The sequence below is a fragment of the Asterias amurensis genome, chromosome 8 (genome assembly GCF_032118995.1).
Source record: "Asterias amurensis chromosome 8, ASM3211899v1".
Classification (NCBI taxonomy): Eukaryota; Metazoa; Echinodermata; class Asteroidea; order Forcipulatida; family Asteriidae; genus Asterias; species Asterias amurensis.
The window spans coordinates 15,611,818-15,629,629 of NC_092655.1; the positions used below are offsets into that span (position 1 = coordinate 15,611,818).

Below are 17,812 nucleotides of genomic sequence, written 5' to 3' on the forward strand. Positions count from 1 at the left end.
AGCAATCTGTCTTGAACTTCCTGAGAGTGAATGGCTTGGGGTAAAACCTGGAAATACGGTATCCATTTTTTCCATAAGTTGAATAACCAGAAGTTGATTAACTGAAATTAGCACAATTAATTTTTGTTTAACTAAAAAGAGTAAGTACTCAAACCATACTTGTGGACTTTGAAAATGGTTGTACCTGGCTTGAATTATAACAATGTAAGGTTAAAGTGACTTACCTGGTAATGTCTGACGGTGGAATCTCTAGCGTTATCCCGTTGTGCAGTCGCTGCTTGGTGTGGAGGTTGAGATGTTGGCCTGGGCGTGTGCAGCTTACTGTCCGGATGCGACTGCGACGAGTGTACCTGGCCCTGAGCTTGCTGCGCCTTCTCCTGCTGTTGCTGCTGCTGCTGGTGCATGTGAGTCAGTTCCTCAGGATGCACGACCCAGGCAGTGGGCATCCCAAGCGAGGCTGCATGCTGCTGCTGCTGTTGCTGCTGCTGCTGCCACAGCGACTGCAGCTGCGATGTTGATATCCCCGGATGGAGCCCCTGCGCCTGAAGTTGCGCCACGAGCTGAGGGCTGATGAGGGTCGGGTATGCCAGCTGAGGTCTTAGACGGGCTATGGAATCCTGGTGAATGAATCCTGCCACATGGGGAGGATGAAGGTGCTGCTGCTCCAACGCTGCCAGGTGTGGCGGGGCAGGGTAGTTGGCCAGTCCATGAGGGGGCAGTGGGTGCGGATACATGTGAACCTGGGAAAACATTGGATGGCGCTGTAAGGAGTGATGCGCTGGAATGTGGCCTACTGAAGGGATGGCTGCCGACGGCACAAAAGGAGTAGGTTTTACCCCGATTGCCGTTGGCGTTGCCCGCAGAGTACTGTGAGGTGAGTGACTTAAGAGCTTGTGGCTAGGGGAAGGGGTGTGCTCACGGTTAAAATGTTGGAAGTGCTGGATAGATTCGATGTGCCTCACCGATGTGTCTACCAGGCTAGGGTCCCTGTACACTTGAACTGGCTCTGCGACGCTAAAGGTCAATTTGGCACTTGATGGACGACTGTTCGAGTGGAGATCGTCTCTTCTCAACCTGGATTCTGAATCCTCTGATTCTCTCCTGGAGTCAGCCGCTTCTCTCGTGTCGTCCGATTGGTGAGAGGTAGCAGTGTTGGGCTCTCTGCTGCAAAATTCGTCAGTGTCCGAGTCTCTCCTCTGATCGTGGCTTGACTCCGATACTGCCTTAAGTATTTCTTGCTGAATTCTTTCTCTCCCTTCCTCCTCTTCTGTCTCCGATCTAAGAGGTATGGTCTCCCCAGAAGAGGGAAGCTCAGTCACTGTGTCGGCTTCAGAGTTCTGACTGACAGGATTACTTGTTGGCAACACAGGGACAGTTTCGTGTGTTGGACTATTCCAGAGAGTAGGTGTGGAGGTGTTGCTAGCAGTAGAGGAGGCAGTGGTTACTGATTCGGTATTCACCGTTGACGAGATGCAAGCAGTCACAAGTCCAACTGTGGTCGTAGTTGCAGCATCAAGCTCAGACACTTTGGGTGGTGCCCACACCCTTGTTTGTGAGTCTTTGCTGGAAGCAAGTTGATGCTTGCTTGTGTCCAAATCGCGTGTCACCTCCCTTGTTATGATATTAGCGACACACTGGGAGATAAAGTTGGAGACTCTGGGCATGGACGTGGACAAAAATAACTTTGGTGTGTCGTCCTCAACAACAGTGGAGGTAGGGGTTTCCTTTTGAATGTCAGAGGATGTCGGTTCACAATCCACCTTTGCTTTGGGCTCCCTGTTTTTGGACTTGTGTTTGCTTTTGTGGTGTTTCCTCTCGGTGTGTGCAATGTCCCTACCCTCACTAGCAACAAGGCTTGTGTTGTCTTTGGTTTCAGATTTCCTCTCCTCGTTGCCGTGCTTGCGCGACTTGCTCCGATGACGGCTCGAGTGTTTCTCGTGATCCGGCGAGCGGGAAGAATGATGGTGATGATGTTTGCGCTCCTTCTTTTCCTTTTTGTCCTCTTTGGATTTCTTCTCCTCTTTGTTATCCCGCTTCTGCTCCTCTTTTTCTTTCTTCTTGTCCTCTTTACTGAGAAGAATCTTCTCAACCTTTAAATCCTCCTTTAAACTTGGGCCTTCCTCCTTGGATTTCTCGGCCTCGTCTTGTCCCTTCTCTTTCTCTTTCACTTTCTCTTTGTCCAGCGATGACTCTGAGCTAGCTGATCTAGACCGATGCCTCTTGGGTGGGGATGTCACTTTCTTGGGATCTTCAGTCGTTACGGGATCACAGGGTTTGCGCTTTCGCTCTTTCTTCGGCTTGTGGTTGCTGGAGGACTTTTCTTTAGTGATTTTTTCTGCAGAGGAGAAAAGTAGACAAGAATAACTAAACAAATCTTCACAGACACTTTTTGTTTGAAATCTACCAACCATTATACCAAACACAAGATTGATTGTAACAAGAAGTTAAATACATTTTAAGCATGATCAAGTACCAAGAAAAATTGGCTAGGTCGCTCGAAGTAAACTCCAACCGCCACAACTTCACAATAACAAATGTACTTTTTCTGTCTCCAGAAAACAAGGCAGACGTATTTGAATAATGCCCAGGCAATCTTACAGGGCTCTATGCCCTTTGCTGCTGAAGTAACCCATGATATGTCTTGGTTGTTCAAAGGAAACCCAGTTTGACCTACTTCACAATGCCTTCAATGGCAACAACAGGTCTGGGCGATTCCCACCAACCTAGGGGTAGCAGTTACAATTGCTATCCCCCGACTCAGCCCGAACACCAAACAAAGCAGTGTCTTTAGGGACAGCGGCACACAAGCCATGAGAACGTGGGTCGAAGAAGGAAAGCAGGCCCCCATGAATAACACAATGCAACATTTTGATAACTCCAAACCTAATCCCCTACCATTCAACCACAAGGAGGCCCTAACATGACCGTTTTTATCTTGAACTCAACGACAACTAATAAGAAAAAAAACTTGCACTTTGGCGGCCCAGAGCCTGCAGGATACAATATATTGGAGGAATAACCTTATGTTTGCTTCTGCTCAGTCACACCCTTGCATTTCTACAACTCTGCCGTAGGAGACAGGCAGGGGTTGAAAATGGAAGAAGAAGAAAAAAAGAGGGGAAAAAAGGAAAGACCAAAAAACCTTCTCCACAATTCTGCCCTCGAGGCTCAGTCTCTGTATTGTTAGAAAGAAAAACAACACCTCTGTGTTGTTGATTGGTGCCAGGGAGAGAGAGTAAGAAAGTGTTAGGGGTCAACGTGGGAGAGAAACCAAGGTGCAGTTAAAAAATATACATATAATAACATAAAATTTAAAAGCTACCCTACTAATTAATAAAATCTCTCGAGCAAACGACTGAAACTGAACTGGCCACCGAAACATCCTGATCAGCTGCTTCAACTTAAAACCCCTTTCGGAAGTCAAGATATTTTTAGGGAGGGAGGCCGATCCCCACCAGGGTCACATGTACTTTTGTAGTATTAAGTAAAAACAAAAATAAACTACAAAATGGAGATATTTTCCCTCAAATTGGGTAGATCCAAACTGGTATGTAGAGGGGGAACACACTTATAACTAATTGATCACTGCTAGATTTGTTTTTCTGGTCAAGAGAGAGAGAGAAATGCCGCAAGGAAGTAAAAGCAAATATCAAACTAAAACTACAAAATGGAGATGTTTGTCCTCAAATTGGGTAGATCCAAACTGGTATGTAGAGGGGGAACACACTCATAACTAATTGATCACTCCTAGATTTGTTTTCTTGGTCGAGAGAGAGAGAGAGAGAAATGCCACAAGGAAGTGACACCCAGTGCGAGGGAATTCATGGGATACTGTAATTGAATCAGTAAGCTTCCTAGGACTCGTAATTGGATAACCACTGAGATAATAATACATCAACACATGCCTTCAAGAAGAAGAGAGAGAGAGAGAAAGCAAGAGAAAAAAAACCTCCTCCATTGATGTAAGAAAACACTCGTCAAATTGGAAACTACTTAAGCATTGATTTAAGGAAAGTCTGAACTCTTGAAAGTGCATGTTAGTTGAGAACATAGGTGTAAATTGGTTGAAGGATCATGGTCCCCCCCCCCACCTCCACCTTTTCCCAAATGCAACAGGCTCAAAACAAAAGTGCTTGGAATTTTCGAAGGCTGGATTTGGCAGGCAAAATCCTCTCGGAACACACCATGCCCAACATTGTCGAAACCAATTAACAGTCTATTGTCCGTCTTAATTGAGACAGCCGATTCACTGTACATCATCAATCAACAAAACTGTCGAAAATGTTCAAAACATTGTACTTAACTAGCTACCTTCGCAAACATTCTAACTGATGACCAAAACTTACTAAACTGACCCTTTCAATTTGTTTTTGTTGTACATTTTCATGTCAACCAAACCTGAATATGGCCTTGAAGACCCCCTGAAGTATTGAATACAATCATACCAATTAATAATACCATGTTGAAATAACCCTGTTTTAAAGGTTTTGAAACATTTTGTAGAACAAGTTTTTGGCCATGACATGAGTCCTCAATCACTGTGAATGAAGATGTATGTCATACAATTTATCCGTAAAAGATTCAGCTTCATTAGTCATAAAGTTTTTGAGAGAGAAAAAGTGAAAACCACAGAGCAATGTTTTCAGGAGAGTTGCCTCAATCCGTTGTACATGCTTAAATAATTTTTGTGTTATTGTTTTTACTCATTTATCATAAACTACGCCTACAGCACCTCAGCAAGTAATATTTTAAAGGAAGCTTTCTTGCATCATTATTGGGACACCGTGCAAGTTTTATGTAAATCTGTAGACAATTGTGTTTAGAGTCAAACAAAAGTACCCAAACGCTTTAAAACACTATATCTTAAAGGGAAGAGTTTTGAAAATATTTCTGTCTCCTTTGTTTTGACAAGCTGGTGCCCTTGAAATGACCTTGGGAATGACCTTGGCTATATTTACTCCATTGCAAGACTTCAATGCTAAGTCACTTTGTAATCTCCAGCAATGACCGGAACTACTCAACAAATCCACCCTACCCTTGACATTTTCAGAATTTGACTGTGGCTCAAGAAGCCAATCACTACAAATCTGAACCTGGCATCCAAAGCTCACTACTACGTACCAAGAGAGAAAGGACTCTGAACAGAGTACCGAATGAGGCTAAATATAGAGAGACAACACTTCCACACAGGTGTTTCTTTGCTGAAATGTCAGCCGGCTCAGGGAGTGCAGTGAGTTGGACCATGATAGCTAAGCCCCAATAAATAAAAACATGTTGAGCGTCCTCTTTTTTTTTTAAAAAGCAAGTAGGGCCCTTTTCCTCCCTTTTTTTCCTTCAAAATGGCCACTCGATACATTTGTAAAGACAACCGACTGGCTTTTTTTTTGAGAAACAAAATTTATCGTCTGAGATTTTTATTTTTTATATATTTTATTTTTATATACAATGAAAAAGAAATTATTAAGAGGAGGTGGCCTCTAAAAAGGAAGCCCCCGAGGGTGCTAAACATGTTTTAAATTTTGTTTGACCTAATGCTTTTCCCCCCTACACTGTGCGCTCGGCATCATTGCTCAAGAAGCTCCGCTACAGTTGACAGGTGACATCATCGAGATGATTATCGATTGCACACTCAGAGAACCTGCGCAACATGACCATCCACATTGTACAGCACGCCTGTATGCTTCGTTTAAAGGGCACCAAAGCATTTTCTCCTTAGTAAAGGACACATTATGAGGAAATCGTAAATTTCTACTGGAGCATTTCAAGGGCACCAAGGCCAACCAGGGGACATGAAGGCAATTGCCTTTGTTGCCCCCATGTGAAGTATCAGGCCTGGTACATTTTGACTGTTTGTTTTTGTTTCACTTGTTTGTCTACAGTTCACAACATGGTCACTTCCTGTTTGGCCATTCAGTCTTAGCTTATCAACATTGGGGCCTTGTCATCATATTACAAGGTAATTTGTACAAGTCAACTTAAAGGCAACCACATTACACTCCATGCTAAAGAACAAACAGTAAGTACAACCACTACTACAGTAAAGAACATCTAGGTTTAACAAGGGCAATCCTGATACTTCACGGAGGCAACAAGGCGATTACCTTCATGTCCTTGGTGCCCTAAAAATGCGATGTAGAAATGTACAATTTCCTCATAGGTGCCCTTTACCAAAAACAAAATGCCCTGGTGAACTTGCCCTTTCAAAATCGAAGCATAAAAGACTGCAAGAGACTCTTTTTTTCTTCTCCTCACTTGACATAATTTGATAGCCATTTAAAACTTTTAAGATGTAAAAAAAAGAAAATACCTCCTCCCCCCCCCCCAAAAAAAAAAAAAAGAGAGAGAGAGAAAGAAAACTCCCCAAAACCTCACCAACAACCCAAAACCAACCAAATATCCATAAACTCATAAATTATTCCAGAATAATCACACAGCTTTAACACACAAACGGTTTCATTGTGCAGGAAGTACAAGTATAACCAATCAAATTTCCCTTCATCGAGAAGAAAAACTACACTCAACGGATTCAACAACTCACAAAGGCAACAAAATTCTTTATAATAACAGCCGAAAAACGGGAACAAAATGCACGGTGTAAACACGTGAGAGTGCCCAGGGCCAGTGCTTGTCTGTTCATCAAAACTAGACTGGAATTAGCATTTGAGATGACCCCGTGTACAAAACATTCTTGACCCCCTATTTATAGACCAGACTGTATAATACAGTGCTTGGGAGTCGAACAGTATTTTGTGTGAGTAAATTTATCAGAAAAATTGGGTTTACCAGTCCTTTGTTAACCTTAATAATTTGTTCATTTTTAATAGTAGCATTGGGGTATGGCAAAAAAAAACTTGTAACGGGAAAAACGGAATGTTTACCCAATGAAAGTGCCAGGGTGCGGCTCACATACCCATCAGAATTCGGATGTGTCTTAAAAGAGTTTGAATTTGTTTTATTTTAGTTGCATATGAGTTCATTATTTGCTTAGATGAACGTTATAAATGAATTTCAGCCAAATCTGAGAGGTAATCTGTCAATAATTTTAGAATATTGGTTGATTTGACACGGAATGCCCCAAAGACAACTTGATTATTTTATTTCCCATGTTTTCTTATCCAGGCGATTTATATATTTGTGTTCCTCATAATCAGAAAATTTCAAAGAAAGGTATAATGTTTGTTTTGGGAATTCTTTGATTTACTTTTCAGTTACAAGATGATTCCGATAAACTAAGTGGCTTCAAACTAAACAGAGTAAGCCGGAAATATTTAAAAACTACTCCTGTGTACTGTCCAGTTTTTCCCCCAACACAACACAGTTGTCCCAGTTCCAATCAGATAAATCCAGAATTCCAAAGACACTATTTTTGTTTCCTTTCTCTCTTCTTTACTTGAAACACTTTTCTTGAAGTACAAATGCTCTAGGCATTTTATAAGCACGGGGGAGAAAAACAACTATTCTCACAACAGATGAACACAAAATCCCACAGGTAATAAACCAACATGTAGAGCTCAATTTATAAAAGAAAGAAAAGAACAGTTATCTTGGAGGGAGAGTGGGGAAAAAAAGAAGGGAAAAAATTGAATACGTCAAATATAGCGTCCCCCCATGTCAGGTGTAAGTCTTTAACAGCACGTCGCTATAGCAACCAACACCCCCTTGGATGCGAAGGGTTAGCGGATCTGTACATACATGTCACAGTGGCGGCTGCCAGTGCCTATTATATGGAATTCCCTTCGGACACGTTGTGTGCTTGGCAGGGCAAATGAGATTTAGGATTATTCAGCGGCCATGCAAGCGTGAGGGTTTTGAGCTCGTTTAACGGAGTCTTTTTTTTCCTTCTTCTTCTCCACACACAACACTAGTAGTGCAATGGTGGCCAGGCCTCTTTACTTATTGGCTATCCACAGCACAGGACGTGTCCCAGGCCTGATACTTCACGGAGGCAACGGAGGCGATTGCCTCCGTTGCCCCTTGCCATTGCCTTGGTGCCCTTGAAATGCTCCAGTAGAAATTTACTATTTCCTCATAGGGTGCCCTTTGCCTAAGAGAAAATGCCTTGGTGCCCTTGCCCTTTCAAAAACGAAGCATACAGGCCTGGTGTCCGTACAACCATGGAGGAAGGAATAGACCTTCCTCCATGGTACAACATGTCCATGAAGAGTTTTCTTTGATTTTGTTTTGAAGACCCAGATATTTTATCAAAATCTAAAACATTCGGGGGTGGGGTACCAACGTGTGGAAACTTTCACATGTTTAAGATGGCAACAATGTAATATCTGTCCAAAATAAAGTACATTTTTATATATATTTTTTAAGGGGGTGCAGTAATGACATATCAAACAAACCGACCATTGTTGTAACACGGCTAACATGTATGACACATTGTTGCGGCAGAGTACGTCAGTGACATTGTTAACGTCAAATGACATGTATGATTTCTTTTTAAGCCTAAAGCAAAACTCCTGACTTCCTATTCATCATATCCTTTTGTCCTTCACTTCAGAGGCTTGTTCGAGAGAGGGGGGGGGGGGGGGAAACTCCTGAAATCAGGGCCAAATTCTCTATTAGAAGAGCCTCTATTCTGCTATTTAAGTCTAGGGAAGGGTGTTCAGTTAAATCCACAGAGCTGTGACTTCCTGCAGGAACGTTTTGTAAACAAGCTTGATGAAAGAAAATAGAATCTTACATTTCATTGAGAATGTTTACAAGTACAATTTCTATCCACTTTTTGTACGTACAATTTGAGGCACTTAAGCTAAATAACAAATAGGTCATTCAAAATGTGGTCACAAAACACATGTACATGATGAGTATAAACTTGCCCAGCAAAAGAAAGATTTACATAAATTGTTTGTGCTTTCTCAATGGTCTCACCAGTGAGTGGGGGGGGGGGGGGGTGAGTGGCAGGGATCATCTCAGATTTAAAAGGGTCCATCCACAGTTCACCCTCTGCTCCAGAATATACCAACAGATTACCACCAATCCTCTTAAGCCTTTAAATCCCCAATAAGCAGCCCTGTTATGTAACATGTGTATTTATGGATTACAAGATTAGGCAGTGTATTTATTTCAGATTAGAATGTCTAACCTTTTGGGGGTCATGGGTTAGTAGCAATTAGACACTGTACTCCAAGGTCTAGAAAACTTTCTCCATTTACTTTGCTCTCTAGATTTTAGAGGACAAGTAATGAGTATTTTGAGAACTGGTAGTCTTGTTTAAATTTATCTATGGATCATCTGTTGGACAATACCTATTGCAAGATAGAAACTTTCTCAAATAAGTTCTTGACTAATTGCATCTAAAAAAAAATTGGGGCCATCCTTTTTTAATTTTTTTAAAAATCTATCTTTTCAAAAGGACTGGCCTAGGAGCTTTTCCCGAATCTAACATGATGCTCTCGAACACTTGTAACCGTCTGTTTCATAAAACAATATTAGTGAATGCCTACCAGCAAATCTTTTTAGTGTTATCAGACCCTGTTAGTGTTAGTGTTAACACAGGTCCTCATGCAACTAATAGGTATAAAATAAGTTTGAGATGGTTCAAACTGAAGCATTGGTGGCCTGTTTGATTTGAAATACTAAGCGGCCATCTCGAGGGGAAAAAAAAGGGGGGGGGGGAGAAAAAGGCCCTCATCCTCCTCTTTTTTGAAAAATCCGGACGACCAACTGGTATTTTTTATTTATTTGGCCTTATATCCGTTCCCTAAAGTCAAATCATATCTTGTATTTCATCTTGATTAATAGTGTTGTTATTGTTTTGATACTGAAGAAAATGACTTTTGCTACTCAATATTACTACATTCAGTGAAAAGATAGTCAGTCCAAAGATTTTGCTATGCAAAATTGTGTTCCCTGTACATGAAGTACACAGAATGACTAATTACCCACATCCTTATAGAAAAGTCACTTGTGGAGTAGATGACACAGTTCTGCCTTTGGCATACATGTTGCATCCTCCGATCATGCCCCCCCCCCTCCCCTCACTGCAACCCCCCCTTTGGTGGTATTTCACAAAGCCATTCAAAGTTGAAGAAGAAAAGAACCACAGATCCCATCTTATTCTCCCTGTAAAGATTCTTGGGGATTCTTGGATCTCAAGACTTAAGTTGGGTTCCATCTCTAATACCAAGATTACAGAATCCTGGCTTCAGAGCATAATCATTCATAGTAAGTTCATGAATAAATTGACAATGAACCATTCATGAGGAGGGGGTGGGTGCAGCAAGGTGAACAGGAAAGACTTATTGGAAAGCTTGGGGGATTTTGAAGGGATTCTGGGTCAACGGCCTGTGCAAAACATGGTCAAAGCATGCTTGAACGGGGAGTTTACCATTAATAGAGTAGGACCTGCATGAATATCGATACCTACTGGCTTTCTGTACACAGGCAGGGATATTAAAATATCAGGGGTTTTGGGGGGCAAGGGATACTTCCTTTTAAACAAATCTTCAAGTCAATGGGAATGGTAATGGTCTGAAAAGGTGCAGCAAAGGAAAATGAAGGTTGCTAAGCAAAAAATGAATGGGGCACCGGTCACACCAATGTAAATATAAATAATGGAATGTTGGCTGGTGACCTGTTTTTGCTGAGCAACATTTTATTGTGCTTACTAACATACTTTATGAAATTGGGTCCCAGTCTGTAGGCAGCAATGGATGAAGCCAATACACATACAATACACCAGCACATTGTGACTCCACATTAGATGTCCATGACCCTAAACCCCCTAAAGGCAAGCACCTTTTTAGTCACAACCCCAGTTTGCCCTCCGATGCCCTGTTTGCCCTCCCATGCCCCCTGCTAGCCCTCCCATGCCCCCTGCTGCTAATGTTTTCATAGAATAGTTGAGCGTTTCAAGCGCTTGGCCCAGGCATCCTTGGGGAGACCTTCGGTGATTGCTTTTCCTCTACAGCAATCTAATCAACAAAATGCCAGGACAAGAAACTTGACTTCCATCACATTAAATATGTATCATCCCATGTTATGTTGTCTCGACTTCGGGAATAACTTTCATAAATTTGGTTTCCCCAAAGGAAAGTTTTCTACTCTCCTGTCGAAAAAAAGGGAAAAAGAAAATAACTTTGTAAAATTATTATTGATGAGAGTCTGTTGGAGGCAATCAGTTTAAATGGGTCGATGAATAAACTGCAGTCACAAAAACACAGTTCCTTGTATTCTCACATTTTGAAAAAATAAATTTTCAAGGTAAAACCTTTGAGTACTTTGGCAACAAATTTTATCAATTCAATTAAATTCATTTATAATTGTCCTATCATGGAGCAGCATAGTGCGTGCTAGTTTAGGTATCAAAGACTTGTCATTAAAGACAGTGGCCACTTTTGGTAGTTGTCTAAGACCAGTCTTCTCCCTTTCTGTATCTCAACATATGCACAAAATAACAAACCTGTGAAAATCTGAGCTCAATTGGAAGTCGAAGTTGCCAGATAATAATAAACGAAAAAACACCCATGTCACATGAAGTTGTGTGCTTTCCTCAGATGCTTGATTTCGAGACCTCAAACTCTAAATCTTAAGGTCTCAAAATCAAATTTGTGGAAAACTAATTCTTTCTCGAAAACTATGGCACTTCAGAGGGAGCCGTTTCTCACAATGTTTTATACCATCAACCTCTCCCCATTACTCATCACCAAGAAAGGTATTTCACAGAGGCAACAAAGACGATTGCCTCCATGTCCCCTGATCAGCCTAGGTGCCCTTAAAATGCTCCAGTAGAAATTTACAATTTCCTAATTTGGAGCCCATCATCAAGGAGAAAAATGCCTTGGTGCCCTTGCCCTTTCAAAAACGAAGCATACAGGCATGCATGCACTCTAATATAAGAATCTGCAATTGAAACTGCATACTACCAAAATAATTCATATCAAAGAACAACAGAAACAATTGATATGAGATCACCACAAGAATTGAAAGTCATGGGGAGTCCATGCAATAACATTGTTACTGAAAAACCACAAACAGAAACCACAAAACTATCTCAATGGGTCTCTAGTCCCTGATGATGAAACTACAACCCACTGACTCAAGTTTATTTACATTATGCTCTATGATCTGGGAGGTTGATGATGAAATCCCATTAAAATGTTTACAGGAACTGGAAGCATATTACCTCCATGTTTACATTCAGTGATCTTTTACTAGGAAAAAAAAACCACCAAGTGACAGTGGCCATATATTATTGCACTGCAAGGAGTGGATTTTTGCACCAACCACGCTATGTTAAGTGAGTAATTCAACAGGCTGCAAGTGCACAATAAACAGGGCCATGATATTAGTTAGATCCTGTTCCAATTGCTAAGGTACAAGCTTTAAAGGAACACGTTGCCCTGGATCGGACGAGTTGGTCTATAAAAAGCGTTTGTAACCGTTTGTTATGAAATGCATATTGTTAGAAAGATGGTTTAAAAGTAGAATATAATGATCCACACAAATTTGCCTCAAAATTGCCTGGTTTTCCTTGTACTTTGCAAACTAACATGGTCGACCATTTATGGTAGTCAAAAATGGCCGGCCGTGTTAGTCGACGAGGCAAAAGGCAAACCGTGCAATTTCGAGTCATGTTTGTGTGTATCATTGTATTCTACTTTTACAACATCTTCCAACCCACATGCATTTTATAACAAACAGTTACAAACGCTTTTCAAAGACCAACTCGACCGATCCAAGGCAACGTGTTCCTTTAAGGTCTAGCAATCGTGTTTGTCTCCTTTTCAAATCCACATCACCAGCCAGTCGAGGCTGAAAGGGGAATTAAGAGGCAGGTCCCTCTTATAACCAAGCGTGATATTTCATCCTTGTAAAAAAAAAGTAGGAACTCTTCATCAAGTACAAGTACAAGAGCTGACCTACTCACATGGTGTAAGGTTTAATAGACTTTTAAAAAAAGGCCATTTAGCTTAGTTTACGTCACACGCAGTCAGATTTAGAACCATTTAAGCATCAATGCTCACCGTCTCTCAATTTGCTTCTCTTTTGAGGACTCTCGTCCACAATAATGACTCGTGACAAGTACCCAAAGCACATGCACACACAAGAACGCACAAAGTGCCACGGTACGAGGTATGATGTACTTTGCAACTTTGCAACACAGCCAACGATCCCTAGAACAATGAAGGAGTCACGTTTGATACTCGCAACCCACAGATCGTCACATTGTTAGATGCTTTGGTAAGATATAGTATATCCTCTATGTAATGTAGTTCACTGGGCGGATAATTCTTCTTCATTAAACAGAGAGAGCGTGGATGTTTTAATCATTGACAGACTGTTCCGTTTCCCTGAGAAACTCCTCTTTTTTTTCTTTTTCTTTTTTTTAACATAAAAGGGTGTATGCAACATCGCATGATTATCCCCCCATTGTTTGGTTTCCATTATTGTTGTCATGTACCCTGTATGCGTTTCTAATAACCAAATACTGATTCTCAATACATCAAAAAGGGGTCTGACTGTTCCAAGACTCGGAAACTTGATACTGACAATCAAGCTGTTTGATATTTTGTTTGAAAATGATACAGGCAGACTCTTTAATTTGTGCAAATCTGCCCGTCTGTTCAAGGTATGTTTGGTTTGCAGTAACACCATGTTTGTATCTACGTGCCACGTAGAGTTTGTTTGAACTGTCTTTCTTTATTCTACTACCGCGGAGTAGATTTATCGGATGTTCGAGAGACTTCTCAGTTCTGAAAAGAACTGTCCTGTTTTTTTAACTACTACCTGGGCGGAAGGTATGGAAAATTGGCAGTACAAAGCAATTTTTCCGACATATATTTTGAACACAGCATTTAATCCACATGCACAAAATAACTCAATTGGTGAATGAAAGAAAGAGAAGAGAAGAAAGAAAAAACGAGAAGAGATAGAGCAAGAGAAAAAGTAATAAACCCCGATCTATTGAATTTCAACCGGAAACACAAGGCCAAATGAAAACAATTTACAAACATATCTGACACTGGCAGGTGGGACAATAAGATTTATTTGTACCCGTAAAAAAAAAAAAAAAAATGTGTGAGGCAAATATGCCTTTGATAAATATTTACAAAAGCAGTGTTATTTATTAGCATAAGCAGTGTTAGAATTTGAAGCGAAAAAAATTGACCATTGTGTAGAGCAGCTATTCAAGGTATTAGAGATTTATTTACCAAAACTTTTATTAGGGTAGAATTTGGATTGTGGATAGAAGGTGGGTGTGGGGAACCCCGGATGGAATGCAACACCTTATGCAACACTTTCAATAGTGTCGATGAAAGATTGAAAAACATGTCAACTCAATTTCGTTACTTGGCAAGAAAGAAGCAAACTTCCCCAAACTGCAGGAGTATGATTGTGCAACAACAACAATCCTGATAAATTGACTAATGGTTTCCTCTTAGTCAAAAAAAAAAAATAATAAAATAAAAACCTGTGCACAAAGAAGGCCCTGAGAGGACTAATGCCCGGTTTATACTTCCTGCGAATGCGAAGCGAACTTGACGTGAATTTGACGTCACAACTATCCTTTCCAGCGATATTCGCAAGTGCGAATATTCGTTGCGAATTTTGTGAAGTCAACATTCGCTTCGCATTCGCAGGAAGTATGACCCGGGCTTAACAGGCTCACCACTTCACTATAAAATGGAAAACTAGAGGTTTAGATTAAGCTAGACACAAGAAAGCTATACCTTGAAGGCAAAACATGATCAAAATCCGGACGAATCAAACAACTATGGCTGACAGAGCTGCCAACATTTTGCATCTTGCAATCAGGGAGATTTTTTAAAAACAATCGGGCAGATACTAAGCATTACATTCAACCTAATAGGGAAATAGGTTCCATAATCAGGGCGATTGTCAACTTTGCTCAACAGAACATAAAAATATTGGTTTATTTTTAGGGAACTTTCTGCAGAATCAGGCAGAGTTGGCAGCTCTGGTCTTTTCAGGCACTAACCAGTTTTCTTGACAAAATAAAGTATTTCAAAAATAAATTTATATTTTCTACATGTGGGCAAGAAACTAAAATTAATTTGCCAAGAATAGTAAATGGCCTGACGCTTCAAACCTAGAAAAGAGTCTTTCTCGGAAACTAAAATCTTGTGCAGGTTTATTCCATCCGATGCTCAGAACCAGTTAACAGCCTATGCCTAAACTCATGAACCCATAGAAATGTCAAATTCTATTCTTCGGCTCTCTCCGAGGTCACACAACATGTAACTGAAACCTCATTGTCTAGTGTGTCCTTCCCCCATTACTCTCATGTCTGCAAACTAGACCAGCTCTAAGCAGATGGACTTTAAGCCCTTCAATGCATTACACAGAAAGCTTAAATCGTACCATACAGACATCGATTGCCGCTGAACAAAAAACATAAATGGCTGGGCAACAAAGGCAAGAGAAACACAATACACTCAAGGACGTTATGTTTGGATCTAACTTTTGAAGTATTGAGCCGGTTATGTGTGCATGATTTACTCTGGGTTTATTATAGTGGTAAACCCCAAGTCCTAATCAGCCACAAACACCACACATACCAACCTGGTGAAATAATAGGTTACCTCCGAACAATGAGGGTTAACAACATAAACGCTCTGGGAAGCATGTTGACTTCACAAATACAAATGAATTTAACTAGTTTCCTAGTTTTAGAGGTGTTTTCTTCATGTATTCCCTTTCGAGTTTCTACACTTCACTTTCCCAAAGTAATTTGGTTATTATGTTCATTCTTAAATGTAGTTTGTTTAATGTTTCCTTACTTTGTAAGTTTTTACTTCCACTTTGAAACTGGCAATTAAAAACAACAATACAGAAACATTAGCAAACTTTCTTGGTGGGGGGGGGGGGGGGCTTAGTTTTGCACCAATTATGGAATCGTGACTGGGTTTACCAGTTAGCTTGCCATTTCACTTGTCTATCATATGGAAATATGGATACTTTACAACACTGAACTAGCCAGCCAGAACAACATTTTTCTTACTTGTACTCATGTGTTTTAACTGGCATTTGGCCATCGGACCACTGTTAAAGGAGAACGATGTTGTGATCCTTAGTTGAGAGTTTGACCCGTTGTCACAAGTCTGAATTTTCTTTATAATATGCAGCTACAAATTACGGTGCATGATCTTTGTCCCTGAACTATTAGATCAGGTTATTAAGGTACTGCAAGGAAACAGTAAATTGGTTGTAAAATGAACAGGCCAGGTCAAAGTATGGAGGTGAGAAAGGGGAGGCAGAAGTATCATTTAAGATAAAAACCCTGATTCAAAACACTTGACCTCCACAGAGGCAAATCTGTTCTGTCATTACTGACCTGAAGGGACGAAGATAGCTACTTGCGGTCAATTAGTTAGTCTTGGGCCAGTACCAGCTGACCTCAGGAACTTTTATTATAATTCCATTAAAGGGTTTCAGAGTGAGTAGGGAATCATTTCATGGCCAATTAATTCAAACTTGGCTGGCAAGTATTTTTTAGCAGCTGACTGTTGCTACCCCCCCCCCCACAACCTCCCATTTAAAATAACATACAAGTGAGAACAATCGCAACCACATAAAAATAAACCTAAAAAGTACGCCCACCAAACTATTACAACAGCGATCAGTGTACCATCAATCAGATCTAACTATACTCCCAGAATCAGCAAGCCCCTTTAAAGCATTCTCAGTGACTGAGTAGCAGGGTCAATTAATCTCAGGGGAGAGAATTCGGAGAAGGGAAGTCTGCTGGAAGTCGTCTCAAGTTACAAGTGCAAGGTCGATAGAGTACCACACACAATCACACTAAGGGGAAAAGGGGCTCACTATCATAAGCAGCTTTTAAAGGGACACTTATGCTAGGCAGCTAACAACCCCCCCCCCCCCCCACCCCCAAACCCTTTCATACACAAACAAGTTCCAGAGTAGATATTGTTGTGGACAACATAGAGCGGTTTAATCTGTTAGACAAACTAGGAGGTATTAAGTAGCCACGCCTCGGACATTTAACTGAAAGGGAGGGGGGGGGGGGGTCATATTTATTCAAACACTCCACTCAATGGCAAAGGAAGTCATTGGCTGAAAGATTAAAACAACTGAGTCTTTTGAATTGCCAGTGTCCCCCCCTCCCCCCCCCCCAAGACAAAAGGGACGCTGAGTTTATCACCCGCCATTTCCTGCAGAGGGGTCACGACCTCATTATTATTATGCTAGTCTTGTACCCAAGTAGTGGGATGTTATCAATTCAAGAGGTGGTATCCTTCTCTGGAGGGTCCTTTGTTCTGGGTTTTTTCATTTTTTTTTTTTTTTTTTTCATTTTTTTTCTTCTTTCAGGAACATCATGAAGAGCACGGGCTCATGCTACTATCACTTCAGTTTTAATGTATTTCAAATGGACAAGATATAGAATGTATTGAGTTAATAGAGAGTAAGCCATTAAGCACCACCCCCATCTGTTAGTCGTTTTCATAATGCAAACAGGTCAACCAAAACCAACACTTAGTATTATTGTGCATAACATGAAAAAGCCTTTAAGCCAAATATATAGGCTAGAGTATGAAACGAGTTGATGGTTTCCTGTTTACTTACTTTCACAATACAATTACAAACCAGCGATGACTGTTCTCATGAGATGAGATTTCTCGTTTTAGATTTTTACGAGGTTACACAATCTGAGAAGAAAAAAACTATGTAGAATTTGCCTACCTGTTTCTTTCACAAAGCCATTGCACTCGGGCCTGTCCGCGATGATACTGCATCCCAATATACTGAAATCTGCTGGTAATACATCCATGTATTATATATCCAAAAAGCCAGTAGTAAAGTCCAACAATGGGCGATTGCT

At 40.8% G+C, this 17,812-nt stretch overlaps 1 protein-coding gene across 3 annotated transcripts in view; it reads right to left on the minus strand.

The window, feature by feature from the left end:
• LOC139940460 (probable JmjC domain-containing histone demethylation protein 2C) overlaps positions 1-17,812 on the minus strand; it is a 176,616-nt gene that overhangs the window by 33,876 nt on the left and 124,928 nt on the right. For 2 of the 3 annotated variants that reach the window (XM_071936722.1, XM_071936723.1), the window contains one exon: positions 225-2,335. In XM_071936722.1, coding sequence (XP_071792823.1) covers positions 225-2,335 — 2,111 coding nt within the window. Of the gene's footprint in view, positions 1-224; positions 2,336-17,673; positions 17,807-17,812 lie in introns of those variants that run through there. The other variant, XM_071936724.1, reaches the window with a different exon arrangement.